The sequence below is a fragment of the Anas acuta genome, chromosome 11 (genome assembly GCF_963932015.1).
Source record: "Anas acuta chromosome 11, bAnaAcu1.1, whole genome shotgun sequence".
NCBI classification, from domain to species: Eukaryota; Metazoa; Chordata; class Aves; order Anseriformes; family Anatidae; genus Anas; species Anas acuta.
The window spans coordinates 1,006,536-1,034,362 of record NC_088989.1 but is presented as its reverse complement, the minus strand read 5'-3'; the positions used below and the strand labels follow the sequence as shown (position 1 = coordinate 1,034,362).

Genomic DNA, 27,827 nt, shown 5'->3' with positions numbered 1-27,827 from the left:
GATGGGATGGGGATGGGATAGGGACGGGATGGGGATGGGATGGGGATGGGGATGGGGATGGGGATGGGGATGGGGATGGGGATGGGATGGGGACAGGGATGGGGATGGGGATGGGGATGGGGATGGGGACGGGGATGGGGATGGGATGGGGACAGGGATGGGGATGGGGATGGGGATGGGGATGGGGACGGGGACGGGGACGGGGACGGGGTGCACCCAGCAGCGTTGCGCTGCGCCCCGCACCCTGCGCGCCTGTCCGGCGCACACGTGCGCGCAGCACCCAGCGCGCCCCGCCCCGCCCCGCCCTGCCCCGCCGCGCGCCCATTGGCCAGGAAAGTTCGTTCCGGCGGCCGATTGGCCGGGGGCCGCCGGGGGCCGCCAATGAAAGGCGCCGGGCGGGCGGCGCGCAGCAGGCGGGCAGCGGGCGCTGCGCGGGACGGAGCCGGGCACGGAGCGCGCAAGGTGCGGGACGGGGATGCGGGGCGGGACACGGGACACGGGACGGGACGCGGGACACGGGACGGGACGCGGCTGGGGGAGCGGGACCGTGCGGTGCGCAGCGGTGCGCGGCTGGGGGAGCGGAGCGGGACGGTGCGCGGTGCGATGCGCGGCTGGGGGGGCGGGCTGCGGGGCGGGCTGCGGGGCGGGATGCTGCGGTTCAGCCCCGCTGGGACGGTGCCGGTGCCGCCCCGGAGCCGGGCGCGGCTGCCCCGGTGCTGCCCGTGCCGGAGGCGCCGCTCGGTTCCGCGCTCTGCGGCTGGGGGCGGCTGAGCCGCGCAGTGCCCGGGGAGCGCCGCTGCCGGCCGGGACGGCTCCGCAGGGCTCCCGGCTCCGCTCCTGGCTGTGGGGGACCCGCGGGGGATGGAGCTGCGCCGGGACGGAGCCCCCGGGGTGTCCCGGCCCCGCTCCCGCCGCTGCGCCCCGAGCCCCCGTCGGTGCGGCTCTTGGGGAAGCCGCTCGGGGCCGTCGGGGGCAGCTCGTGTCGGGCCGAGTTGTGCGCTGGGGGATTCGCCCCAGGCTTTGTAGGGGCTGGGAAGTCCTCGTGCCCCTTGGTCGGGCCGCCGAAGGCTCGCTTTTACCTGGAAAATCCAGGTCTCTGCCACAGATGAGCAAACGAACCAGAATAACCGAAGCCCTCCCTTGGCACGGTGAGGGCTGAGTGGAAGGGGCTTTAATCGCTAAATAAAAACGTGTGGAACGGGTCGGCAGGGAGCAGCTGCTCTTACGGCCTTACTCGATGTACCTTTGTCACCGCATAGTTAGGGGATGAGTTAAATGCCTAATGTCAGCACTTCGAGGCTTCCACTCTGTTGTAATCTCATCTCCCGCTGCCAGATGGCTGTGGTGGGGCAGTGCCAGCGCAGGGGCACCGCGGGACCTCCCCAGCCAAGGGATGGCAGCTTCCTGAGCTTTGTGCCAGTGCTGGCCTCGGAAACCCCTCCTGGGACAGGTCAGCCTCAGTCCCAGTGGCTCTGAGCAGTGCTGCTGCTCGAGCTGTTTGCTGGGTTTTGCAGAAGTTGGCTGCTCTGTGCGGGTTGCCCTGGGTCGTGTTGGTGCTCAGCAGCAAGGTGTGATGACCAAGGTGTCTGCTGTTCAGTGACACCTTCGCATGGGCAGGTGCAGCTGAGGATTGTGCTGCTGCTCGTGGAGCTGTGGTCTGTTGGTTTTCCTCAGGCACCACCGTGCTTCCTGCCTTGGCCAGGGCTTTGCTTGCAGGGCTGGGGATGCCCTGGGAGCAGCAGGGTGAGATGTGGGCAGCAAGGAGGGCTGGGCAGACCGCACTGTGGTAAAGCTCCCTCTGCACTAGACCCATTGCCCAGGAGCTTCTTGATTGTCATCCCCAAAGGGGCTGGAGCCTGAGGCTGTGCAGTGGTAGGTCAAAGGGCTTAAAACCCTCTGTAAGGTTTCTCTGTGCAGAAACCCGGCAACCTGATGCTTGGCTCCCTTTGGTGGAAGGGTGATGGACCGTAAAGATCCACCATCACAGAGATGACATCTTTAGCTGCAATTTCACTTAAATCTGTAGAAGGAACAGCAGAAAGTGCCTGCAGTGGAAGGGTGTGCTCCTGCGGGACGTGTTTTCTCACGGTCACTCGTGACCACGCAGTGTGGAGCTTAACATCTCCTGCGTGGAGTGAGGGAGGTGAATACCCCGTCTCTATGTACCTCTTCTGACAGGCCGGCTGTCCCAGTTCACCTCAGCTGGCACTGGGCACAACAGCATACAAAGAAAAGTCCCAGCTATTCTGCCCTTTGAAAGGGAAACAAAACGGCATAACAAGAAAAATACTGAACCTGGATCAGTCTGGATAATACACGTCCAAAGACAAATGGGCGTCTTTGCGGTAGACGGCTGTTTAATTTCCTGAATCATGAGAAGGGCACTTTTTCTGGGCAGAGGGTGAAATACTGTCAAACTTTAATTTGGCTTGGCAGCGTCGCGCAACCAGTTTGAGCAAGTCGGGGAAGGCGAGTCTGGAACTCATTAGGGCTTGCTGCAAGGCCCTGAAAATTTGATTTTCAATCACTGTTGGGTTTAATTATTGTTGATGTCTTGCCTAGCGTATTATGGGATTCTTTCTGAGGAAATTAAAACAGCATGAGCAGGACGGCATTCTGTTTGGCAAATGGGTTGTTTAGATTAAATTCTAAATGGAGAGTTAAAGCTCGAAACCAAGATAAAGCATGATGGCTGGCATTTTGTGCTTTCCTGGAGCTATTTCAACTGGACTGCGAAGGCAGAAGGCATCAGGATTTGTGTACTGTTCTCACTAAATTCAGTCTTCTTTTTTCAGGAGAAGAAAATAACCCTCTAAGCTAAAAGTGCTGTTAAAAGCCAAGGTAAAGTTTACTCAGTTAATACAACTTTTGGTTCCGTAACTTTTTATTTCTTCAGTTCTCCAGTGTGGATTTTTTGCAAGCATCCAAAGCAGACAAACGGTAGGACAGGAAGAAAGCGCTGCTGTTGCTGTGGTGAGACCTGCAAGGTGCAGAGGTCTGGATGTTGCTGACCCTGGGGAGAGGCAAAACCTCTTTGCCATCAGCAACGTGTCTGAATACCTGAATATTCTGCGCACATACCTGCAGATGTGCGTGGGAGTGCTATTATCTTGCCCCTTAAGTCCAAAATGTAGGGCATTTAAAAGTTAGAGCATATTGGAGCCTCAGCTTTTTCATTCATTTCTTCATAAACTGCATCCCTGGATGAAGACACAGGATTTTTGGGCTAAGTCCACAACTGTGCTTTCCCTTCAGAACGTCTGCTCTGCAGAGCTTGGGCAGATGGCTGCCTTTGTGGTTAGACACTGAGCTCTCAAACAGTGAAGGTTACGCGTAAAAGTAGTCTTCCACAGAACACATCTGTGAAATCTATAGTCTGTCCAAAGCCACTCCGAAGCAATCTGAGCGTGCAGCAATAAAGATAGTAAACACGAGCTGCAGGGATCATGCATGCGAGGCAATCACATCAGTCACTTAAATGCGTGAGTGCTCTCTTGTGTAAACACTGTCAGGGACTGTACAAGCAACTTCATCCTTGCTGTTGGAAGTTGGACCTCATAATTCTTAACAATTAGACCATAGAAAGTTATTTATCTGTTGGAGGCTTCTTGTGCCCGTAGTTCCCAGTCCTGCTCTGTTAATAGAAGTGCAGTGTTTCCCTGTGAAGGGCTGATCCCTTCTCCGTAAAGCTGCCTCGTCCTGGCGAGGCGTTTTGCCCCAGTGTAGGTACAAGAGGTTACACACGGCCTGGGGAGATGACCACTGCCCTGCATACCCTCTGAAAGGTGGTGTGCTGCTGTGTCTAAATCCCCGCTCAGAGCTGCCAGCGGCATTGTGTTGGAGCCAAAGGGAGGAAATGCTGCTGCAGCTGTCACGGAGAAACAGATGTTGATCTTAATGCAGAAACCTGCTTGGCTCTGTGAACAAGTATTTATAGATATGAAATCATAAAGCACACATGGGTTAAAGAGCTTATTTTGGGACTTGGACTCAGGACTAAACCTAGCCCCATAAAACACAATTTACAAGTTACAAAATCCTTCTCATCCTGCAGGGAGGGAGTGTCTGGAGTGTTTGTTTAGGCTGAGACTTTTCTTTTTTTAAATATATAAAAAAAAATGTGTATTTCAGCCATTCAGGAAAAGCAGTATTTAGCTGTCCTAGCTTGAAGCTATTGCTTCATGTAAAGATGAGGCTGAAAGAAAGGGAAAGGTTTTGGGGAAGCTATTTCCACATTCAGAAGACAACCTGGAAAGAAAACATCTACTGTCCTCAGCAGGAGCGTGTGACTGCAAACCTACCCAAAAGCACGGTGCCCAGGTGCTCAGGCCCTGCCAGTGGGAGGTGGCACAGCTCCTCAGCTTCTGCAGCAGGGCTCTGGGCAGCCCCAGGATGAGCTCTGACTTCCTTGCTGCCTCTGGACACCTGGAGAAGTTCTGCTGTACTTCATGTGCTCTGCCACAGTTCCTTCGGGCATGCCTTCAGCTTTATGTCTCAATCTCTGCAGCTGTAAAATATGAATGGTCGAGCTGAGAAGGGATTTAGGAGGACTAAATTAAGGATGTTGTACAAAAAACCTGATGAGTAGCTCCTGCAATGCAAAATGTCAATGCAGTGATGGAAAGCCCAGCTCCTGATGATGGCTCCGCACCATTTCCACTGCTGGAAGTGGGAAGGACAAAGCTGGCTTGTGGGAAGGGAATTGATGGCTAAAATGAGACACTTACCTGAGCACTTTGGAACTTATTACAGCTGCTGTTTAATTAAATTTGGGTGGGTTCTTCCCATTCCATACACCTACTCGCAGTTTGTTTTGTTCTTATAGTTGAGACCAAGTGTCTGAAGCACTGTCTTGTTTGTGGAAAAATCTATTCATCGTATTTTTTTTAATTTGCCCTTCTCTTATCATTAATTCACACATTGTTAGTGAAGAAAGGAATCCTGCCAACAATGTGCTCTTGGAAGAGCAAGATATTTGCAGAGGCTCTGGTTCTGTTATCTCTGTCATCCTGTAGGTTGAGATCTGGCAGCTCTATTGAAATAGTTTCCTCAGATATCAGTGCCTTTCCCTGGTCTTTATGCTGCTAAAATAAAAGGCAATAAACTTCTTACTTCACAAAGTGTAATATCAATTAGAGGCTCCAGTATTCTAGATAGTACTAACTCATTCACTGACTGACTTCAAATTCTCATTAGGTTTGAAGACAATCTTCATGAATGTCACTTTTTTTTCTGTGAGCCTGGTAATTTGGATAGCTGCTCAGAATCTGGTAGGGAAACAAATAGCTTTTAAGTTAAGGCTACAATAGATGTTTTTCATCTATGAAAAGAAAACAAATCAAAGCTATCCTTTGCTGTTCCAAGTCAAAATTATTATAGATAGGAGCATGTGCAGAACTGATGAATGCACTTCGAAGAGCAGTTGCTTGCACTCGCACAAGTTTATTCCATTTGCAGCCACTGTCAAGCAACCCCTTCAAAAATAAATCTTGTCCTGAGCTGCCCATTCCAGAGGCTGTCCCTGCTACCTGGCTCTGGCTGCTCAGAGGTCTGCTTTGGGTGTTTTCTGCTCGGCTCTGATGCTTGTGCCTGCAGTGCTGAGGGGCATTGCTCTGCTTCCATGGGCTCTGCCTGTGCTCACCAGGGAGCAGTTGGGTGCCCTGCAGGTCCTGCTCAGCGCTGGCTCCTGGAGAAGAACTCCACAAGAGCTACTTGCAGTCTTTCTGGGGCATTTTTCCCCCAGTTTGAGAGGCAGGCTTAATGAGAAACAGGTGATCCCCTTCCTAAAGGAATTTATTAATAAGGTTTAGACTGGAAAACTATCTAGGAAAATGCTGAGTGGGATGGATTGCCCATCCAAATTACGAATTAAGATGCTTGAGGTCAAGCTTTTGAAAGGGGGCTTCTGCTACCCAAGGGAGGGCTGATTGGGATTCACCTACAATGATGAAAGGATCTTAACTCACTATTTTAGGAGGCAAATTAAATACTTTCAAAATATCTGTGGTTTTGTGGTTATTTTTTCCCCCTTCCGGAGGTATCCAGCCTTCCCTTTTGGGGGCCTTTAAGCCAAGTTTTCAATGCCTCTGTGGTTACCTGAAATTCTGGATCATCGTTTAGGTAACACCAAAAAGTGTTTTTTTGACATTCATTTAAATTCCACCTTGTGAATGCTGCTTAGCAGATAGCTCAGCCTTTGGGACTGCCCTGCTGTACTGCTTTGTTGAAAGGCAAACTGCTCAGTACCCTGAGCAGTGGTAACTGCCCTTGCACTTAAATATATGTATACAGAAGCTAATCGAGTGATGCAACTGAAAGGCCCTTATTTAAACAAGCACACACAAGTTCAGATTTGTTAGATTAATGTGATCCTTTTGCCAGCAGTAGGAACCACTGAAGGGAAAAACCTCTCCTGGTAATTGGACCAGGTTACTGACAACCTCATTTATCTGAGTGCTGCTGCTTTTCAGCTTGAATTAAGAAATGAGAATAGAAGTGAGAATATTTGACGTGGGTTTCTTGCTGGCTCAGAGTGCCTATTACCCAGGCTACCTTTATTCTGTACAGCTGTTTGAAGCAGGGGTACCTCGAGGGCTCCTGGTAGTGTGCAGCAAAGTCTGTGCTCAGTGTTGGAGCAGTGCTGGCTGCTGTACCAGTTGCAGGGAGCAGCAGAGGAGCTGTTTCAGTGCGAGTGCAGCAGTGTCCTGCTTTGCCTCAGATTTAGGGCAGTCTCCCCCTCTGCATGCCCCGGGGTTGGTCTCTGTTGGCTCCATCCCTGCTGCCAGCGTGCTGTGGGTTTGCAGCAGTGCCTGGCTGTGGCTGGGATGTGCTTGCAGGGAGCCTGGGGTCTCGGGGGGCTGCCATGGGCAGCTCACTGCACATCCCTGGGCATGCCAAGAAGCTCTTCCTAGCCCCCAGCTGGTGCTGCTGCTTTGGCATAGGTGGGAGCCTCCAGGCCCAGCCCAGCAGGAGGATGCGGAGCTCACTCTTTTCAGGAGAGGCAGTTACATGTGTGCTGGGGCTGAGGCTGGAGAGGGGACGGTGAGGTGCCTCTTACACCTGGATATAATAGAAATAATAGAAGAATCACTGCAAATCTGCCCTGCTGGACCTGCAGATGGAGGGAAAGTGCAACCAAAGAGGCTTTTTCTATGTACTGAGTCTTAGTTCTTGCCTTTAGCTAAAACCCAGCCCCTTGGACGTGGTAGTATTTTGCTCTTGGCTGATTTTCCTCCCCTGGCCCATGCAGGACCTCGTAGCTCTGACTTGGGGTGTTGTACTTCTGCAGAACTTGCAGCATTCCCCTCATTGCCATACAGCCACCTCTTCTGCTGCGTGTAAATGTTTACACCCTCCAGTTACTGGACTTCCTTTGAGGAAGCTTGATTTAGCTCCCATTATGTGAGCTTAGCTCTATTATAGTCAAATAATGACACCAAATTAATTGCTATCCATCCGTATCCTTGAGACTCCACAATTGCACTGAGAGAACCGGTCCCACCCATGTGAATACGATCTGCCGTTTCCTTTTCTCTTTGTTCGGGGCTTTCTCAAAGCTACAATTGTTAATCTCCGAAATTTGTTGCAGCTGGAGGAACCCCACCCGGGGGGTTTGTGTGGTGCCTGGACTGGGACTTTGGGGGCAGGGTGTCCAATGCCAAGGCTGCGAGGGTCTTTGGGGCTGCACCAGAAGCTTGCCTTGTGTCCTCAGCTCTGCCACAGGGAGAGGTGAAACCAGGACCTCGGCTCTCAGTGCTGTTGTCAACGTGTAGTAACTTTTTGGAAGCCAGCTTTTCCTCCTCTCTCCCTAAAAAGGAGGAGGAAGCATACTTGAGGTAGTTACGTGTCTCCATTGCCGTTTTTAGCCTCCAAATAAGGTGTTGTGTAACGAGTGCTTGCAGGATCCAGAAGGCTCGCTGCAGACACAGGAGGGCCCCGCTCAGCCAGGCCCTTCTGGAGCTGCCACAGCCGGCCCCAAAAGCCCTGCCAGAGGCCGGAGGGTGCAGGATGGCTCGTGCAGCAGTGCCAGGGAGCTGTCACGGTGCCAGGGAGCAGTCAGGGTGCCAGGGAGCGGTGCCATGGATGTCACCCAACAGCCTGTCCCCGTGTCCTCCGCTGGCGTGGAGCTCAGCGAGCCGCCTCCTGTCCGACCGCTGCACACAACACCCGCTCAGGAAGGCGTATGTTCTTGGAAGCTTTCAGGGCCTTTGATTAATAACCATATTAGCCAAATTTGCCATTTGGCTGGAGCTGTATGGGGCATAGGGCCGGCACTCGCAGCGAGGCCCTGCTGCCCCATGGAGCCTCCTCCTTCCAGGGCGTTTCCCACCTGCTGCAGTCTGGCTTTGTGGTTAGACCGAGGCCCTGTGGGTACACAGGAGGAAAGATGATTAAAGGTCTCCCAGGGGAGCGTGGTCTAAGCATCCCTGAGCAGATAAGGATCTCCTCACTTCAGCAATTGTCCTTTTGTTGTGGTGACTGACTTTGCAGCTGGAGCTGGCTCTGCCCTCCCGTTTCCACCTTCCTTGTTGAATCACTGAGCCAAGTCCCCGTCTGCTGCAGCCCCGTGCAGTAGCACGCTTCTGCTGGAGGAGAAACGAATTCGTCTTGACCCTGTGCTTGTGCATGGCCAAAGAGAGACAGTGCAGCCCAATCTGCACCTGCTCAGCTGGGTTAGACGTCGGTCTGCTCTTACTGCGCTCAGTTCCCTCGTGGCTCAATCTCACAGTCCTTAAAGGAAAGCAAAATACTGCCGTGGGCTCCTCCTGGCGCTTGGTTAATCTGTGTATTAGACATTAAGTGGAGCTTCCTGATCCTGCGGTGACATGAGATAAATCAACCTCTGCAAAAGCAGCTATTAGCTGAGGATGGCAGGGTGCTAGCTTTCCCGTACCGCCCTTCTTGTGAGCTCTGTTTAAAGTTTGTATTAATATTAAATTTCATCCACCCATTAGTCCATAAAGCAGTTGGCTCTCAAGGAATGAGTTTCCTGGGAGCAGCGTGCTAGAGCTGCCCTGTGCTTCTGAGGCTAAACAAAGCGGAGGTGTTAAGTACAGCCCGAGGCATTTTTTCCGCCCTGCAGCCTGTATCAGCCTGTTGGTCACTGTCCGCAGGACCTCGGCAGCCACCCCGACTGCTGATGTTTGTGGTGCTGAGCTGTTTATCGCTATGGTGTCAGACTGGATGTGTGCAGACCACAAACCCGTGATAGCTAAAGGGGCTTCGTGTCCGTATGGAGCCAATTACGCCTAAGGATGGAAAGTACTCGTGTTCCCGGGGATGCAGCTAGCAGGGAGGGCTCGTTTCTGAGGGACCATGCTCGCTGTAGCTGCTCTGTCTGCTCGGCCCCTTTGTGGTCCCAAAGTTTGGCTGGTTTCCCTGTGGCGATAGCCCAGGCATGGCAGGGTTTTTACTCGAGGACAGTTTGCCGGAAAACTCTTACCCAAGCTTAGTCTGAAGTCTCCTCTTCTTGGACGTACTAAATCTGTGGCACTTAAAGCCAGTGTTGTGAGGAGAGTGGAAAGAAGCTTATTTAAAAGGGCTTTCAAGTCAAGGGGATGTGGAAGCAGTGTTTTTTCCATGTGTCACTGGGGACTGTCCCCTTGCAACAAGCTCTGTTGTCAAGCTAACTTCAGCAGACCAAAGGGCCGATGGCCAAGGTGTGCCGGACCGGTCAGGGGGCGATGATGCTCCCAAACCTTCTGGAATCGCAGCTGAGCCGTGAGCAGAGCAAGCTGGTGGGGCTGGACCTCGACCGGCTCCTAACTTCTAGCCAGGGGTCCGTCCTGCCGGGTGGACCTGCTCTGGGAGCTCAGTGCTCCTTTGTCCTCAAGTCTAAATCAAGCAGGAATGAAGTTTTGTTTTGTTCTGTTTTTCCCGAGGCACTTGGCATTATAGGTTCCCTATTTTCCAAAAATTGAGCAAACTTACCAGTGTCTAGGATGGCCCTGCCTTTGGCCAGTGTAACGAACCACAGCATTACACTGACCAAGAAGCTGGCATATTCCTGAGATTGTTCAGAGATGTTTTTGTGGGTAGAATGGCCTCAGTTTCCTATCATTTCACTGCCTAAGAATTTCCTCTGCCCCGACTTGCTTTCTCTCTCTTAGTAGCAAGAATGCTATCAGACTAAAAGCCAAAACAGAAATCTTAAAGTGTGTTGTATATCTAGTCATGGTGAGCAGAATTTGCTTTTCTTCCAAGCAGTTTGTTGACACAGACATTTTTGTAAAGGCGTTACAAATGTCTTCACTCTTCACGTCTTAAACTCTCGCATCTCTTTTAAAATTGCTGTATCCAGATGGGCTTGGGCATAGGCGGAGTCCAGGACAGTCCGTTTCACAGTCTTACTGGGTTTGGTGGTCTTTGCCATCTTGTATGTCTCGTTTTTCTTTTTTCTTTTTCTTTTTTTTTTTTTGAGAAATCTCCTTTTATGCGTATTTGAGGAGCTAGATCTGAGCCGTGAGGAGAGGCTCCATATCTGGGCAGGGAGCCCTGCTGACCAGGCAGCCCGAGCAGCCGGCACGGCTCCTGTTGTGGCTGGCTCCTGTGCTGTGACGGGAATAAGGAGCCCAGAGCTCCCTGCACTGCTGGGGGAGAGAGAAGCTGTCCCCCAGCTACAGAGACATTGCCGTGCTCCACGTCCTCGCGAGGGCAGAGGCTGCCTGGAGAGGTCAGAGCTCCAGGAGGAAATGTGAGAGGTGGTGGCTGAGTGCCCTGACCCGTGTGGAGGGGGCTCAGGAGCATTTGGCAGGGTTTGCCCCTGCCGTGGGGATGTCCCCCAAGTTCACAGGGCCACTCACGCTGCCCTGCAGGCAGTGGTGGGGATGAGCTGCTGTCCCAGCCCCTTCCCCTACAGCTGCAGACCTGCACCTCCAAGGGCAGAGGAACCCAAGCCATGCCAGGAGCTGCACATTGCCTTGAAGAGCTTCTGGATTTTCATATTTTTTCCATACATTTCCTATAGCTCTAGACTTGTGGCTGCCACGCGTGGTGAGAAGCAGTGAGTCGTGCTATGGACACCTGCAAAAACTTGTGTTTCCAAAGAGATCTGGAGTTCCTGATGGTGAAGGCATCGGGGCTTGGCAAGAGCAATTGTATAAATGGGAAGGATGGTGGCTGGGTCTTCTCTGCAGGTCTGAATTTGTGTGTGGTGGAAAATAATGGCTGGGACTTCAGCTGCATCTTAAGGAAACAGATCCCCAACCTTCAGTACCTAGCTCAGAGGTGGGGATTTCCCCTTAATGCCCACAGCTTTGTTCTGCGGGTGAAACAGTGGCAGTTCCAGATGAGAGCTGAGAGTTCAGTGTATCAAATCCAATCCATTTTGCTGTATGCGTTTCAGCTGAGTAAATGTGTAACCGGTGAGACCGTAGTGAAGGTTCAAAAGCATTTCCCCAGGGTGGTGTTTGCAGAGGAACTGTGCCAAGGTGGCAGGTGGGGAGGTGCAACCTGCATTTCAGCCGGCCTGATAAGCTTCATCAAGCCAGTATCTGCTAGAGGGTGGCATCTCAAAGGCCCTCACTGGCGTTCATGTCGGCAGAAGAAGCCGTTAGCTGAACAGAAGTTTTTAGCCCCTTTTTGTATGAGGTCCTCCAGACTTGTCCTTCCATGGCCGAGCTGGCGGCAGTTCCATACACAGCAGCGTGGGCACCTCGCTCCCCAGCTGGGCTGTTCACGAGGCTTCAGGATGCATGGGCAGCATTTGGAGCTGGAAGCTTTTGTAACAGGGGCCCATGAACCCTCAGGCAGTAAAAAAATACCAGGTTTGCATACCAGCGTGAAGGCTGCAGGCAGGTGGCCACCCCCTGGACGGCTGAGTTCCCACAATGTTACCTGGGACGCCAAGGCTTCGGGTTGCCTTGTGGGGTGGCTCCGTGTGCTCTTGCTGCTGACAGTGCTTTTCTCTTTGCTTCCATCTGCATGGGCTATATAATGAGGCTTTTCCAAATTAGTTTATTTAATCCAGATGTTTGCGTTTTGAATAAACAAATATTCATAGTTCCTCGTCTGTATCACAGTCCCTTGTCTGTACTCAGCTTCTGTCTGGTTCATTAAGATTAGAGTCATTTAAAAAAAAAAAAAAAAAAAAGGTAGATATGTAGCACACGGTTCCAGAACTCACAAGATTTACAGAGGTCTGTGTGTCGGAAATGTAAATGTGTGTCTGTTCTGGAGAGCTGGGTCAGAGCTGAAGAATCAAAAGCATCCTATTTTCTGCATGCTAGAGGCAGGGGGAATGTGTGTGCATGCACTCAAGTGCATGTTAAGGCTGTTTAGAGATGTATTTTTATGAATTCCCAGGATGAGAGGTCTGGCCTTTCAATGGCTTCAAAATGCCTGGAAAGACTGAAGGTGAAATCTGAAATGAAAAAGAAGGTGAAATCAGAGGCACAACTGAGCTGGCAGTCCCTTGGACAAAGGGAGCTGGAATGGGACCGTTTTATACAGATGGGGCTGGGTTTCTCAAGGAAAAAGAAATGGGAAGAGAAAAAAAAAAGGGGGAGCTGGGGCAGGAGGAGCACAGGTCGCATGGTGGGATGAGCACAGCTCGGAAACACACGTGGGCTGAATTAAGATTGCGCAGGCGGCACCACCCTGCTCAAGCACCGGGAGCCTCTGCAGCCTTGGCTGTGTTGGGAAGGGCTCCGACTGCACGCACACCAGTGCCCGGCCGATGCCTGGAACGAGCTGCTACTTCTAGAAGAATAAGTGTACATGGACTGCGTGCATGGGAGCAAACAAAAAGGGCAGGGTAGTGCAAGACTTGTACGCATTAAGCGTCAAAGGAAAATGAGCTTCAAAGTGGTGAGGAAATTGCAGGAGGCTGGCATTTCACAATGCCTCCCAAGGACTGGGGGTACGGGGTGTGCTGGTGTGGGTGGCAGAGCAGAGAGCTGGCTGCAGCTTTGCTTGCAGACAGTAACCCTCTGGGGCTGCCACCGCTGCTGGAATTGTTTTCCCTAAGCCCATTTTTACAGGGAACAAAGGTGTCTTTCAGACAGGAGTCTGTAAAAACAGCCAGGCCGACGAGCCCAGCGCCCGCCGCGTCCCTCCCCAATGCTTCCTGCAGCCCTCGCGTCTTGGCTCCCACTGTACCCTCCTGCATTCCTCACATTCACACAGCCATGTTCAATAAGTCTGCGGCACAGACACTCAAATAAGTTTATTCTCGGCGTTATTGGCTCCTGCTGTGACTCCTTGCACTTGCCTGCCTGCTGCTGGGAGGCTGTCAGGGCTGTCTGTGCAGCAGCGAGCACCCATGTATGTAACTGCTGCGAGCACAGCAGTTTTCCCCTCCCACTGCCTTTCCTCCTGGAGCCCTTCCCTGCTGCATTTCCTCTTCACCATGGAAAGCACCCATAAAGCACAGCACGCAGGATGAGGGGATGTATCACACCCCAGATACATGTGAGTGCCCGCGGGACAGACCGAGGAGGTGCAGGCTGTGCTGCAGCTGGCAGCATCAGATCGCGGCAGCCTCAGGTTGCCCCAACCTTGCTGCACGGCGGTGCTCCTTGGCCAGGGCTCTGCTGCTGTGCCATGGGGTGGGCATTCTGGGGCATCACGTCCTCTGGTAGCTTGCACCCAGGTATCTGCTTCTGGCTTTAATGGCATGCCGTGAAATCTCTCTGGCTTGCACAGATGCGTATGTGCTGTGTATGAGATGACTGCAAATAATATTGCAGTAAGCCCACAAGGGGGGCTGCCCAGCACCATGTGTGTGCTGGATGTGCCAGCTCGAACCCACCTTCCTCACAGTGTCCCAGCCCAGTTATGACTCTGGCATGTGGCCTTCTCTCAATTTATGGTAAAAAACTTCAACCCAGGCATCCCTGTGGAATCCCATAGCCAGCCTACGCGCACAGGGATCAGACAGCATCTGGGAGCTTTGGGGCATCACGGCGTGTAAGGCATGGCCAAAGAATTCAGCATCTGAAGGACTGAGAGTGGGGCTAGCACTCAAGCCTTGGATGGTCTTTGAGAAGTGAACCTTTCCAACTGGTGTTCTGCTCTTTTCCAGATGTCTGTGGGCCAGCAGCAGTCGGGAAGAGGTGTACCATGCTTACGCTGCAGAGGGTCGTGCACGGGCTTCGAGCCACATTCTTGGAGGTAACGTCTCTGCTGGGACGGGCCCTACCCCTGAGGCTGTCCTTTCGGGTCCTGTTGATGTTGTATTGGTGGCTTTGAGGGCAAAGAAAAGCTGCAGAGTGCTTGGGCACTGCTGCGATGGTGCAGGAGGCTTGTGCTCCCTGTTCTCCATCCCCCTTCCTTCTCTGAAACTGTTATTTTATTTTAATTTGGTTCATGACTACATCCTTAATTGATGCAATTAGAGAATGGTTTGACTCATACATGTTCCAAGACCCTGCTGAAATATTTCAGGTTGCATCAGAGTTAGTCTGTCCTTTTAAAACTCGATGGCAAAGTTGTCCAGCAGAGAATGGTCTTACAGAGCCAGCTTTGGTTTACAGCCATTGTGATTAGAATACCCTGAGCTGGGAGCGGGATCCCCAAGGATCATCAAGTCCGTCACCTTAAAACGGTGGTCGTGTGGCTATCAATTCCCCTCCCAGTGGTCACCTATTTAAAGGTGCGTAAAGCCTCATAGCAGGCGAGGCTCGTGCTCTGCAGTGGGAGGCTGGTGAGGCTGGGGGGGTCTGGTGGTGCCTTCATGGGACAGCGCCAAGGCTGACAGCTCTGCTCCAGCCCCACGGCTCGTGCCAGGGAAGCCTGCTGGCCTATGTCACCAGCCCAGTTTGCATTTACCCTTTTAGCGTGGCTGGATCTCGGTGGCAGAGCCTTTGAAAAAGCGCGTGCCTCCTGCTACCACGGTCGTATCAAAAGGACGATCTCGCTTGTCGCTCGCAGGAAAATATGCAAGTCATGCAAATGCAGCCAGGAGGATCACAGCCTGAGCTCCGACTTGGAGGATGACCGGAAAATTGGCCGCCTGCTGACGGATTCCAAGTACGCCACGCTCACTGCCCGGGTGAAAGGAGGGGATGGCGTCCGCATTTACAAAAGGAACCGCATGATCATCACCAACCCCATCGTGTCGCGGAAGGACCCCACCTTCGACACCATCACGTATGAGTGGGCTCCGCCAGGGCTCACCCAGAAGCTGGTAAGGGAACACGGCTCGGCTTTGGAATAAAGTTACCATGAAAAATAGCAAAGCAGGTGGTTTGCCTCCCAGAGCAAAACTGAACATGACGTTTAGTATTTTGGAAAGCCATGTTAATAACCAAAGCAGGTAGAAGAGAGGGATGGGTTGCCTTTGGGTTCATATAGGCTCGCTTACATTTCTAGGAGAAGTTGGTGCATGTTTTATGAGAAGTCTCGCTCCTTTGGTAGCATTCATGTCCAATGAAACACTGCTGAGGAGAGATCCCATCTGGGCTCTCCCGTGGGGAAAAGAAAGAAAGCCCCCAGCCCCATCCCAGCTTCCTGTGCCTGGTTTGCCTGGGTCAGCAATAACGCTGCTGTGGGAACGCATGGAAGTGGTTTCAGGCGTGTGGAAATCAGTTGCCCAGGAGGGGACTGCTGGAGGGAAAGCACTTAACTGCACTTCAGCTGTGCTGTGGTACTGAAAACATTACACATCACACCGTCATTAGTGGACAGCTTTTGCTCTTCAAATTAAACAAATAGTTTAAAGCTGCTTAAAATTGCAACCAGATTTTTTTAGAAGACGAATTGGGAAACAAATGTGGAAATTGCAGCTGCAGACCCGAGTGACAGACCTGTTCTTTACTCTTAAGCTCAGTAGTCCTCGCCCTGTTGGGAAGGCTGGACGGGAGCTGCCACGAGGTCCGCACTGGAAACGCAGATGGGCACGCAGCTCTAGAACCAGCTTGTGCTGATGGGAGCAGACCCCTGGGCTTCAGTAAGGGACCAAGACTCCCACTTACTTGACTGTCTGGCTGCTTAATCATAGTGCTACTGCTTGTAGTTTCCTTTCCTTTACTTTTTTTTTTTTTTTTTTCTTTTGGTAGGAGCTAGCAAAGCAGGAATGTTTGTTTAACCAGTGTTTGCCTTCCACGGGTCCCAGGGGGAATTAGGGAACTTGTTGAGGGATGGGGAGAACAATGATGGCACTTCTCCAACGTAGCATGATTTATTAAGCAGCTGCCCAGCCCGGGATTTATCAGAAATTCAATTTTCACTGCTAAAAGCTGGCTGCAGAGAGGTGCTGCTGGCAGCTGGCACCTCGGGACAGGGTCAGCTCCGTACAGCGAAGGAAGCCCAAAGCCTGTTGCTGTGCTGCTTCCTTCTGTGACCCTGAGCCCAGACATGCCTCTTGCAGGCATGCGTCTGTGATTGCAGCATGCAGCACTGAGCAGGAGGGCACAGCAGGGCCGGGTCCTTGCCAGCTCCATGACCCAGAGCATCGCATTCAGTCCCTGCAGAGCCAGCAAGGGGGGAGGCTCAAACGCAGGCGTTTTGTGGAGCTTTGGAACTTCTTGCCTTTCGGAGTTGAAGTAGTGCCTGAACAGATTGGAAGTTATCTTAGTTTGAGTAAACAGTGCTCAGGAACTTTGAAGACAACCTTGATAAATTTTGGCTTAATGATCAACTTGACAAACTCAGGAAGAATATTGGATGTCAACAATTCTTGATTAGTTCAAAACGGACTTTGGCCAAAAAGCTTTTAGTGCAGAACTGACTCGCTCCAGTGATTTCCTTCTGAAGGCAAAGTGGAAGCTGGGGATTTTTTTTTTCCCACATTGTCCTGAAGTGGCTGGTCCAATAACAGGGGAAGCTCAGAGTACGTTTTCATTAAGCCATGTCTGGATAAGTTATGAAGTAGATATTCAGGGTCTTTGGGGAAAGTAGAAAGAGCAGGTCTTAAAATATCTCTTTAAAAAAAAAAAAAAAAAGTAGTTAACAGTGCTGAAAACTTAAAATGGTCTTCCTCAAAATCATCTGTGCTAAGGCACCATAATAAAGCATTTGACAACAGTAATACATAATAGTAGCAATAGAAGCAGCTTTTTATTATCGTTTATTTCAGTTTTTGGTGTCAGGCTGAATTATTTTTCCTGGCCTGTTCTCTGGACATATTTTAAGACACGTGCGGTTATAACCTTAAGCATTCCCTTGACCCAGGGAGTGAAGTCACACTGAATGTCTGCACAAATGCTAAGTGCCACTGGCTAGTACGGCTGTTCTTGTAAGAAGGGCTGGAGGCATTGCTCAAAGCCTGGCACTGGAGAAAAACACAATGCTTCAGATGCATGTGCTGGCACTTTGCTGCTCTCGTAGCTCTGGTGTAAGTGTGCGTTGGTGCTGGCCCGTTTGTATTGCATTCCTTCTTCCACTGAGGTTACACCAAGCTTCTGTCCGCTAGTGCTCCTGCTGCAGCTGAACCAAGCCAGCAGGCTGCTTTGTGTACTCTGTCTTAAAGTTCATCACCATACAGCAGCGAGATATCTAGTTTGCTTTTCTTTCCAGCTGCCGAGTATTGATGGCAGTATCTTTATTTTTTGAGGCACGCTGTGTGAGGCCTGGGATGAGCTTTAAGTAAATTTTTGTCTTTTGCTTCTGTGGTTCTGCTTTTGTCTTTTGCTTCCTATTAGGTCTCTTGGCTTCTGTGAAAACCATCTTTGTAGCAAGTGGTTTTTACTGCAACCTCTGGCTTTGTAGCCCATTTTTCCCAAGCAGCACCTTCTCCCATGAGGCTACCACCGTGCCTCTGCAAACTTCCAGATACCAATCCTACCAGTGCACAGAGGCACAATAGACTGAATTTTGATGTCTAATGCAATGTGCAGCAACATTAACATATGCTCCAAGACATGGGGAGGGAGGCCCAACTCCATTAAATCATTTGTTTTTTGCTGTCACAAACCTTCAGGGGGGAATATTGCCCTGAATATTGCTGTTTGGCTGCGAGTAGCTGAAGTGGAAACTGCCTTTGAAATTTACACAAGCATGATGAGCTGTTCAGTGTCACGTTTCTGTATTTAAAAGGCTATATTGAGCTAGACTATGCACAGTGAATAGTTAATCACTTCTCCATTCCCTTAAAATTCAATTTTCAAATGCTGACCAAGTAAGAAACAAATCTAATGCAGCTGGATGCTGGTCTTTAAAACTCAGTGGCAACGAGCCAACTGGCTGCCCGTTCCCTCTTCACACTACAATAGGAAAAATGTCTTGAGTGGGAAACTCCCTTCCCTTTAAGCACCAGGCCAGAAAGAAGTTAGCTGCGCAGCCCCCCCTTCCTGCAGATGTTGATCCAGCCTGGGAGAGACCTCTCCAGGATCCGTTTACTCTGCTCTTATGGCAGTGGCTGCGGGCCAGCTGAGTAGGAGACTAAACTTCAGAGACAGTTTCTTGGCATCCGCTTCCCACTTTGCAGGGCATCAGTGGCAAAACACCTTCCCTTTACTGCAAAATCTGTAGTCCAGTAGTGTGGGTCTTGGAGGTGCAGGCTCAACAGACATCTGATTACTTTTTTATTAGGATTTTACGTGAATTGTAAAGGGACTTTTCACTGTGTGCATTTAGTGGGGGGCTGTGGGGTGCTGTTCACAGTTCCTCGCTGTAAGGAACGTGTTCCTCAGGCTCCCAGTCCCTATGGCAGGGTGACACTGGCTGGTCTCCAGTTTACAGACGAACTTTGATGAGTTTCTGGTCTTTTCAGCAGCCTTGTTGTCTGTCCTGCTGCTGGCAAGGGAGGGTATGGTGGGATCTGGATGCCAACCAGCAAACCCAGCAGGAGCTGGGGGAGCTGTCAGTAGGTCGTTGTCTTTTGGCACTGCCCGAAGTGCACAACATGAGGAGCTTCATGCAAGCGTAGCCTGCGGTGTCTGATGCTGCAGTGATCTGGTTCGGGTGAACACAGCGAGGTGTGCAGCAGAGCAAACCCATTTCTGCCTGTGTTTTCTGAGGATGAAAACTGTCACTGATCAGCGATAGCCTGGCTGCTACCTGCATCCGAGTAAATTTGGCTTTTTATTGCTGAATGGCAGGTTGGAAGTTGAGAGGGGGAGGCGGGCAGGGGGTTGGTGATGCTGACTGTCGCCTCTCGCCCCCTCCAGGCCATGCAGTACATGGAGCTGCTCCCCAAGGACATGCAGCCGGTAGCGGGCACGGACGGGGCCTACCAACGCCGGCGGCAGCTGATGAGGCAGCTCCCGGTGTACGACCACGACCCGGCCCAGTGCCGCGGCCTGGCCGAGGGCGAGGTGAAGCTGATGGAAGACTTCGTGAAGAAGTACAAGGCCGAGGCGCTGGGCGTCGGGGAGGTGGCGCTGCCAGGCCAAGGCGGCAGCGGGAAGGAGGAGGGGAAGGCGCAGGACACGGGCTCGGCCGCCGGCAAGACCCCCGAGACCACCAACGGGGCCCTGGAGGGCGCGCCTGCAGCAGAGCTCTATGTAAGTGCTGTGCTCTGAGGTGGGACAGGCTGGCAGCATTGCCCTGCGTCTGGGGTGCTTTGGGGGCAGGTACGGTGTCAGCTGAAAGAAAGCAGTAGACAAACGTGCCAGCAGGAGTTTCCTTTTCTTGTTTACAATACTGCTCCTGCTCGTCCAAGCCTGCTGTAATGCCTTTCCAAACCGGACGAGCGGTGCCGGGATGCTTGGTGGCGTCACGGCGTGCTGCAGTGCAGGGGTGGGAGAGGCAGCGGTGGGGCCCTCGTGTGCTCCTCCATCCCAGCCAGGCACAAGTACCCATCCAAGAGCCTCGAGGAAGGGTTATCTTTCCTCCCCATCCTCATCCCTCCACAGCAGCTGCCTGTTGAACCACTAGGGCATGAAAATGCCTTTTGTTTCCTGCTTGCTGTAAGAACCAATGATTTCAACGTTGGATTCTTGGCAGCTCTGAAAGATTGAGCTTGATATGTTCCCAGGTGATTGTGTAAAAATAAGATCAGAAACTGTGTGTAACTGCAAGTTCAAGTATTTTCAGCTAAGCCTCCAGAGCAGTACGAATAGAGAGAATACAAGTGACTGTAGGTGGTGGCTCAGCCTAATTAATGCAGAGCTGTGAACATGGAGATAGTACTGCAGGGGCCCTGATTACTCTGGAGGACTTCGAACAGAGCACGCATGCCTCTGGACATAAAAACACATTTCCACAAGGAAGCAATTGAGATTCCCTAGCACCCTTTTAGATTTATGTTCTCCAAGTGCAGTTGAGTGGCCATGGTGACTGCTGAACAAATGCTTATCATAACATATGTTGAGTGAAAATATTTCATACTGGCCCTTGTGAGGGTAACTTGCAGCAGAGGATTTAAAGCTGAAAAAAATGGTATCTGAATGTTTTTAAGACAAGATTTTTCTAGCAACTACTAAACTGAGATTGTAACATGTTAAGAGCAGTTTTCATTTTCATTCCTTATTGGGTAATGTCTCCCCTCTGCTATGTCCTTTTCTATTAACACATATCTGACTTTCAGAGTCCAGTGATGCAGCAGAAGTTTTTCAGTATAATAAAACATTGATTTGGACAAAGAATTTTAAGCTAAAAGAAGCCAAAAAAGGAAGGTTTCCATTAAATTCATTAATAAAAGTCATCTTAGCAATGAGGGTTTATTTAGACTACAAGTTTGTCCTTCCAAATAAATACATAACTGTGATGTTATTCTTCTTAGACTTTAAAACATTATTTTTCTAGAGGCACAAGCTGGAAAATGGAATTGCTGCAAAATCAGTTGTAGGAGATGCTCTCTGACTAGTATGTGATGCAGCTCAGCTCCCAGCAGACAGCAGAGGACTGTGGTTTCCCACCATACCAAAGACAGACCTCCTATTTCCCATTCCTATTTCACCCTCCTATTTCCCACCAAAACACCCATCATTTAGTGTGATCTCCGGTGCAGGAGTTAGAGCAGCTGAGCTAAAGTGGACGGGCTACGTCCCAAAAAGGTGAAATGCGCTGAACTTCCAGCGGATCTGCTGGTTTTCACAAAACTGCGTGGAGAGGAAAGTTCTGCCATAGAAAAATAAGACAGCAAACTTTTCCATAGTACCTTACGTCTGCATTAAATAGCACCAAGTTGGAAGAGGAGGAGGAAGAGAGGGGCATCTGCCCTGCAGAGTGAGGAAGGATGGCAGCCCACCTTGGTGTGGACTGGGCTGGCCCAGCCGGTGTTGGGATGTTCCCATTTCCTCTGTGTGTTCCAGGCCTGCTTCTGCGGGGCACCCTTGCATTGTGCAATACTGTACAGTAGGTGAATTCGGTTGTTTCATAGCTATGTGGTAGTAATTTCTGAGTCCTTGCAGTTCTTGCTAAAATATCATAATTTCCCTTTCTTCCCTGCTATCATATCCATGCGTGTTTCCTTCATTCTGTTCCTGAGATTTCCCATTCCTTGTGCCCCTCTAACAACCTGATTCTGCGTGCGTTAGTGCAGACTGCACAACAGATTTATCAGTGCTTGAAGAGACAGTCCAAGATGCAAATGCTCTTATTATGTAGCACTTTGCAGTATGTGTGAGGCTGAAAGTTAAGATGTGAGCAAAAAAGAGCTCTATAAAGACTCAGAATAGATGTTAAGGGGACTGAGAAATGAGGTGCCCAAAGGCAACAGTACTGGAAGTGTTCACGTCTGTGTTCAGAGCTGAAATGCAGATCTGCACACTCCAGATGTGGAAGTTTAGATGCCTCTAAGCTTGTGTGACCAACTTCTATGCCTCTCCCAAGGCCCAGACGTTAAACACAGGCTTTTTGAGAAGACCCGATTGCCTTTGGTTCAGGGGTGCGCCTGGGGCAGTGTGGTGCTCAGCTGCACATTTTGCAGATCCTGATTCTGAAGCGCTTTGTCACAATTCTTCATTGAGTCCATTAAAAGTAGGACACGGATTCTGGTCTGTTTGATACCAACCCTTTTAGCCAGCTCCAGCAGCCTGATTTCACCTCCTTCAGTTCAAGGTGTCAGCCTGAGCTATAGATTTATGAAGGCTGGGTGTAAAATGTCCTGGCTTTAGAAGAGAATGAGCCAAGAAGGCATCAAGTGCTGCACCAAGAAACAGGCAGCAGTGATTTCCTCGTGTTTGTGTGGTCCCTGTGTGAGGGCAGTCAAACCTCCTGTTGCACGCTCTGGCCAGCTGTGTTGAAATGGTGTGTAAAGGAAAGCACCAGGCCAACGTAAATCACCACGGGCAAGGCATCTGAGCTCAGACAGCTTTCTGAACTCTTCTCACCTGCAGAGAGGGGCCCCATCACTGCAATGTCTGTCCTAATAGCTAAATGTTTTCCACCGAGCACAAAATCTTTAACCTTCCCAGAACTGGAAAATCTTTCAGCCTTGTATTGGAATCAAATCAAATCCTTAAGCAGTTGACCAAGGTTAGCCGTTGTCCCAGTATGTTTGAGGCCAGCAGTCTCACACGTACTGGGCAGAAGCCTCATGGCATCCAGGGAGCCCCCTCTGTGGGAGCTGCAGTTGCAAAACAGCAGCAAGGGGAGAGAGCAGCCTGAGAAAGCTTAGGGCAGAGAGGGACACTTTCTTGGCTAGCACCTCTGGTAACTGCACTAATAAAGTCTTCACTCATCTTCTACGTGATGGAGATGTAAAGTGAGTGCTAAGCTGTAATCCCATCTCAAATTCAAAGAGCCACTTTTTAATTAGTGTGGTACATGACAGGAGAATATGTTATATGATGCTTAGGAAAAGCCTAGTGAAAATTTGCCACAGAAAGAAACAGCAAAATAAGATTTTATTTATTATTTTTTTTCCTAACAGTTCTTATTGGCAAGAAATTTGAGCTCTGACTTGGAAAGCTGCTCATGTTTGTTCTTGCTGCTAGATCTTGCAAGATAAGCAGGGCTGGGGAGGGTGAGTGGAGGCTGCTGGAAGGGTAGAAGTGTAGGGGCAGCTGTGGGGCCGGGTGCCCTGGGGCAGCGAGTTGCTGCTCAAGTCTGGTGCCCTTGGGAGCTGTCGGGGATGTGGGGACAGCGGTCCCCTGGGGTCAGCACGGAATTCATCCTGACCACACTGCCCTTGTCGGCACGCCGTGGTGCACAGCGAGTCACGCTCTGCCGGCCACAACGCTCTGAGCGCTGCCACTCCACGGAGTTGTTTTGTTCTTCTGTCTCCTACAAGAACAGAAATAGCATGGCTTCTGCAGCACGCTGGAAGTTTATCCCTTCACTTGCGTAGTTCTTAGGAGCGCTTAGAAATGCTGCCGGAGCCCGTCAGGGTGGAAGCTGTAAGCAGACATAGCCCCCTCCAGGCTCACGGGAAAGCCAAGCCAGAAAACACTGAGTGGCCTCTCTCACGCAGCCTTCCCCAAAACACCAGACTTGCTGGTAAAACAGGAGGTGTCCCTTGGGGTGGCACCACAAAGGCTGCATGGGGCAGTTCTCAAAAGTCTGGGCTGGACAGAGGAGAAGGCAACAGCAAGATGTGTGGCATGCAGGAAATACTTGCCCTGGTGGTGTGGTCAGGGCGTTGCTCCACCAGGCCCACCCTGCAGCATCCACACAGCAGCCCCACCTTCTCCAGCCCCAGGGCAAGTTGCTTAACGCTGCTGTATCTTGTTTGTATAAAAGCTTCAGCCAGACTGCTGCAAGTGGCTGGCAGAAGCCTGGCCTGGCAGCCGAGGCTGTGCTGGAAGGGGCTGCAGCCCTGGAGCATCCCCCTCGAGGGCCAACCAAGCGTCGCTTGGCCTGACCTGGATTACTCGGATTTAAATGGGAACTCCAGTGGCTGGCCCTGGGCTGGGAGAGTTTCAGAGCTCCCTTTAACTAACCACTGGGTCACCCTGCAGGCACAGACAGTAAGCCCCGTCAGTCTCATCTACAATATGCACAGAGGCTAATTAATCTTCAGATTAGCCAGGTCCAATTCTCTTTGGCCTGTTGTAAATTGAGAGCACTGTGCTGAAATCTGCAGAGTGACATCTGTAATAGATAGGCATGGGTGTTAAAAAACAGCGACAAAAGACTAAAGTTCCTAATCTCTGTACAAAATATCTGTCTTTGACATGCCACGTTTTTCTGCGCTGTCAGATGTCTTAACTTTTTCTCAGAGAGTGTTTTGATTTTAGTGCAGGTTGGTTTTTATTTAGGGGAATACCCAAGGCCACGTATTCAGCTGATGGGGGCAGTGCCAGCCTTATCCGCCTGAGGACCTGGCTGGAAGAGAGTGAGCACTGCTCCAGACGAGGGCTGCCAGATGCATAGTTATAATGACTTTTAATTACGATTTGGTGCTCCATCCATGCTGAGCACTGGTCCAAATGTTTCCAGAAGATGTGGGGCAGTGGATTTGGAGATGTTGCTCCTGTTGGCCGTGAGCGCCCTGTGGTACTGTCAGTGTTTGCTGAGTCCTACTGCAGGATTAAGACATTTGTTCCCAGCACCTCTCGAGCTGCAGCCCTGGCTTTCTCTTCAGTTTACTGTTTGCTTCTCTTCCACCTCGCTGTGCTGTTTATGTGCCCTCACTGCAGACTGTTTTCTGCTTGCCGTGCCTTCAGGCTGATATAGCTGTGAAATTTGGCTTTGCCGTTCTTAAATTTATCTCCACAGAACAAGAGCTAAAACAAAAACAACCTAAGCCGAGCAGGCCTGGAATTACACGCTTTATTTCCCCTGTCCTTCTCGGCGCTATGGGACACCGAGCAGGAACACAGAGGGTCCCTTCAGACCGCTTGGAAGCAGGAAGCATTGAGGACACGCTCGGAGATTACAAGTGTTGTTCTGTCTTGCTGAGCTTCTTACCGGCTGCCTAATTAAGAACGATGCATTGAAAAAATACCATAAAGCAGAGCCCAAAAAAATTAACCACCGTGGGCAGCAAGCCCCGTGTGTTTCCTTGTGCCCCATGCCATGCGGTGCGAGTGTCACACGTGCTCTCTCTTGCAGCACTGCGAGGCCTGCAAGGAGGCGATGCCGGCGGACTGCCCCGTGGTGTACGCGGACCGGGCCGGCTACACGCGGCAGTGGCACCCGGCCTGCTTCGTCTGCTGCCAGTGCGCCGAGCCGCTCGTCGACCTCATCTACTTCTGGAAGAACGGGGCTGCCTGGTGCGGGCGCCACTACTGCGAGAGCCTGCGGCCACGCTGCGCCGGCTGCGATGAGGTAGGGACACGGGGCCTCGCCACGGCCTGCTTGGGACTCATCGGGCGGCACCACAGCGTGCTGAGCCGAGGCAATGCCAACCGTGGTGGGGAGGAGGGTGGTGGTGGCCACACGCATGTCTCAGTGGTGTGCAATCCTGCTCCAGGCGTGCTACAGCTCTTTTTGTGCCACTACGGGGCCGGGGTCGCAGGAACGAGCAGCGGTCTGTTTGTCCCGCAGATCATCTTCTCGGAGGACTACCAGCAGGCAGAAGGGATGGCCTGGCACAAGAAGCACTTCACCTGCCTGGAGTGTGAGACGCAGCTGACCGGCAAAGCCTTCAGCCTGGACAAGGGCAGCCTGCGGTGTGCGACCTGCAGCAGGAGCAAGCGCCTCTGAGCAGGGTGCGGCTGCGGCAGGCGCTCGAGGCCGAGACAGAGTCGGGGTGATTTGACAAGAACGTGAAAAGTGGACAGTAAAACAAAACAAAAAAATTAGAGCCTGGCTATTCACTCTGCAACTAAGTACCCCCTTGCATCCAACACAGTTCAGAAGGAGATTTCCCAGAGGAGGAAACAAAGGAAATCTGTATGCCTGTGGGGTGGGAGGTCCCGGTGTGTCCTATAGGAGGGGACTGAAAAGGAGGGTCCTGTGTTGGTTTACAAAGTCTCTCAAAGCTTCTCATGACTATGATCTTGCGATGTTGTTTTAGAAATAACACATCTCAAAAATAATTTTTGGCACACTAAACCTATGGTCATGGTTAAAAACGAGGGTTGCTTTTATTTTTGAAGTCCATGCTGGAAGTTTTACACTAACAGAATGCTGACAACTGTACTAAATCAATGGTTTTGAGCAATTTGATTAACCCGAGTGATTACTTTCTGAAAGCAAATGATATTGAATTGCAGCAACGCATAGCTGTAGCTTTCTCCAACGTGTACAATAATGTAAAAATAGGTAACGAGGTGGTACACAGTGATCAGTTTAACCTTACTGAGAAGGGAACTGTGCAGACCTCCCCAAGGGCAGGGGGTGCTGGGCAGCCGACTAATTCAACCGGTCTGGGTTTTAGCCATGGAGCTGGAATGCAAACATTCCTGGCAGTTCTCACCCAAACCCTGTTCCCAGTTTTATCTCGCTTGCCTCCTACTGTCTGTTATTTCAAGCGAGTGTTTGCACAGAGAGGCATTGTGCTCCCACCGTTCACTGGAGGTAGTTAAGCATTTAAAGTATGGAACTTTTTCAGCTGCTTTCTGAGCAGGAGTTTTATGGAAAACAGCTTTCCAGCTTAAGCTATCCTAGTTTTTTTTTTTTGTGCCTGAAATGCTGCAATGTCAGTTTTTTTCCCTTTAGTAAGTCAATGACCCTCTCCAAGAAATAGGGACATGCTGTCTCCTTCGGAAGCCTGCAGCATCCGTGTCCTGCATGGTGGCACAACTGCCCCAGACTCCGGTCCTCGTGGTGCGGTTCTCCAGCCCCGAGTGAGGTCAGCATCGTGCGTCAGGTCCCATGGGAGGACATTGTCCCAAGATCTGCACTGCATCTCTGCTGATGGTGTTTGTCCCCTCCATCATGCAAGGCTTCTGTTAGTCACAGAAAATGTCAGATAGTCCAGGCTGGCAGATGTCTGTGTGCTCAGCCTTTTTTCTTATACTAAATGGCTCCATTATTTGCCAGAAAGAACTGGAATATTTTTTGCAGAGATAAGCGTATAAGGAGCTCACCATTGCTAGGTTTTCATTCCACTGCAGAAATTGCTGGTTTCTCTCCTTAAAACCAACTCCATGCTGTGGATCTTTGCTTGCTTATGTTTGAGTAACTTGCAAATGAGCTTTGGTGGAAGCCGTCCCTGCTGCTGCATGTGAGTCGCGGACCAGACTCTGCCCCTCTGCCATGTGCAGGGGGACGCCCAGCTCCCCAGGTGTGAGGAGTAGGCAGTGTCGGTCGCTGTTTCACTGCAGGTGAGGCAGATGTGGTGTAAGATGCATCTGTATGTTTGCTGGGGGTGGTGTCTAACGCTTTTTCCATCCCTGTGCTTTTGTGTGGTTGATTTTCCTGAAAACACTAGGGTGTTTAAGAAGAGTGCGTAAAACCCTACCTCCAGAGCTGGAGCAGAGCATGAAAATCCCGAGGCAGCAGCATCAGCCGTAGCTGTGGGGCCAGGGATGTGTGCTGCGGGGTTCTGCCGTGTGTGTGTTCAGGGGGTCTCTGCAGCCACCTTGTCCACCCGACGCATCCCAGGCCCTTTGGTGGGCACACCGAGAGTCTGGGGGATCACTGCTGTCAGCTCAGGAGGGTGCCGCAAGCCAACGGGGGACGTGTAGACGAAAAGTTTTGAAGTTGTGCTAGGAATAATAAAGCTCCCTTGGAACAGCCTTAGATACAGGCACTTTGGTTACAAGCAAAATGGGACTGAAAAATAAAACCCAGTGCTTAGCTTTATTGCCTCTTCTTTCTTTTGTTACAATGGGAATGTTCGATCTTTGTAAATTATTTTTAAAGGCACAGCATAGTTCTAAACCCTATGATGTTAAGGCAGCCAAAAATGCATACAGTCAGTGTAAGCAGTGGGAGAAATAGCGTGAATCACTTAGGAAACGTTTCAGCAAAGACCTTAGCATCCAAACAACATTCCTTGATGGGAAGTCATTGTCTATTTGTGCATGCAGCTGGTTACCTACAGAGTGATTTGCCTGTGAGGTAGGTGCACGGCATTACCCACATTCAAAAAAATGGGAGTGCAAGAAAAATCAATAAAACTTTGAGTGTTTAAAAGTGAAAGACAGTTAACTGGATAACTGCGGCCA

General features: G+C 51.0%; 1 protein-coding gene and 1 long non-coding RNA gene across 3 annotated transcripts; both read left to right on the top strand.

Moving 5' to 3' along the window:
- Positions 1-366: 366 nt before the first annotated feature.
- LMCD1 (LIM and cysteine rich domains 1) lies at positions 367-27,462 on the top strand. 2 transcript variants are annotated; one of them, XM_068694801.1, is made up of 6 exons: positions 367-462; positions 14,024-14,112; positions 14,872-15,127; positions 19,050-19,385; positions 24,823-25,038; positions 25,258-27,462. In XM_068694801.1, exons 1-6 carry the CDS (start codon positions 382-384, stop codon positions 25,414-25,416), a joined length of 1,137 nt encoding a protein of 378 aa, XP_068550902.1. In that variant the 5' UTR covers positions 367-381; the 3' UTR covers positions 25,417-27,462. The 2 variants fall into 2 exon arrangements, with proteins under 2 accessions (XP_068550902.1, XP_068550903.1); XM_068694802.1 differs by lacking the exons at positions 367-462; positions 14,872-15,127 and having other exon boundaries at positions 14,047-14,112.
- LOC137862582 (uncharacterized) lies at positions 570-12,798 on the top strand. Its single transcript, XR_011100410.1, has 3 exons — positions 570-1,872; positions 2,796-2,841; positions 4,277-12,798. It is a non-coding gene; the product is annotated as an uncharacterized lncRNA (long non-coding RNA).
- Positions 27,463-27,827: the final 365 nt, after the last annotated feature.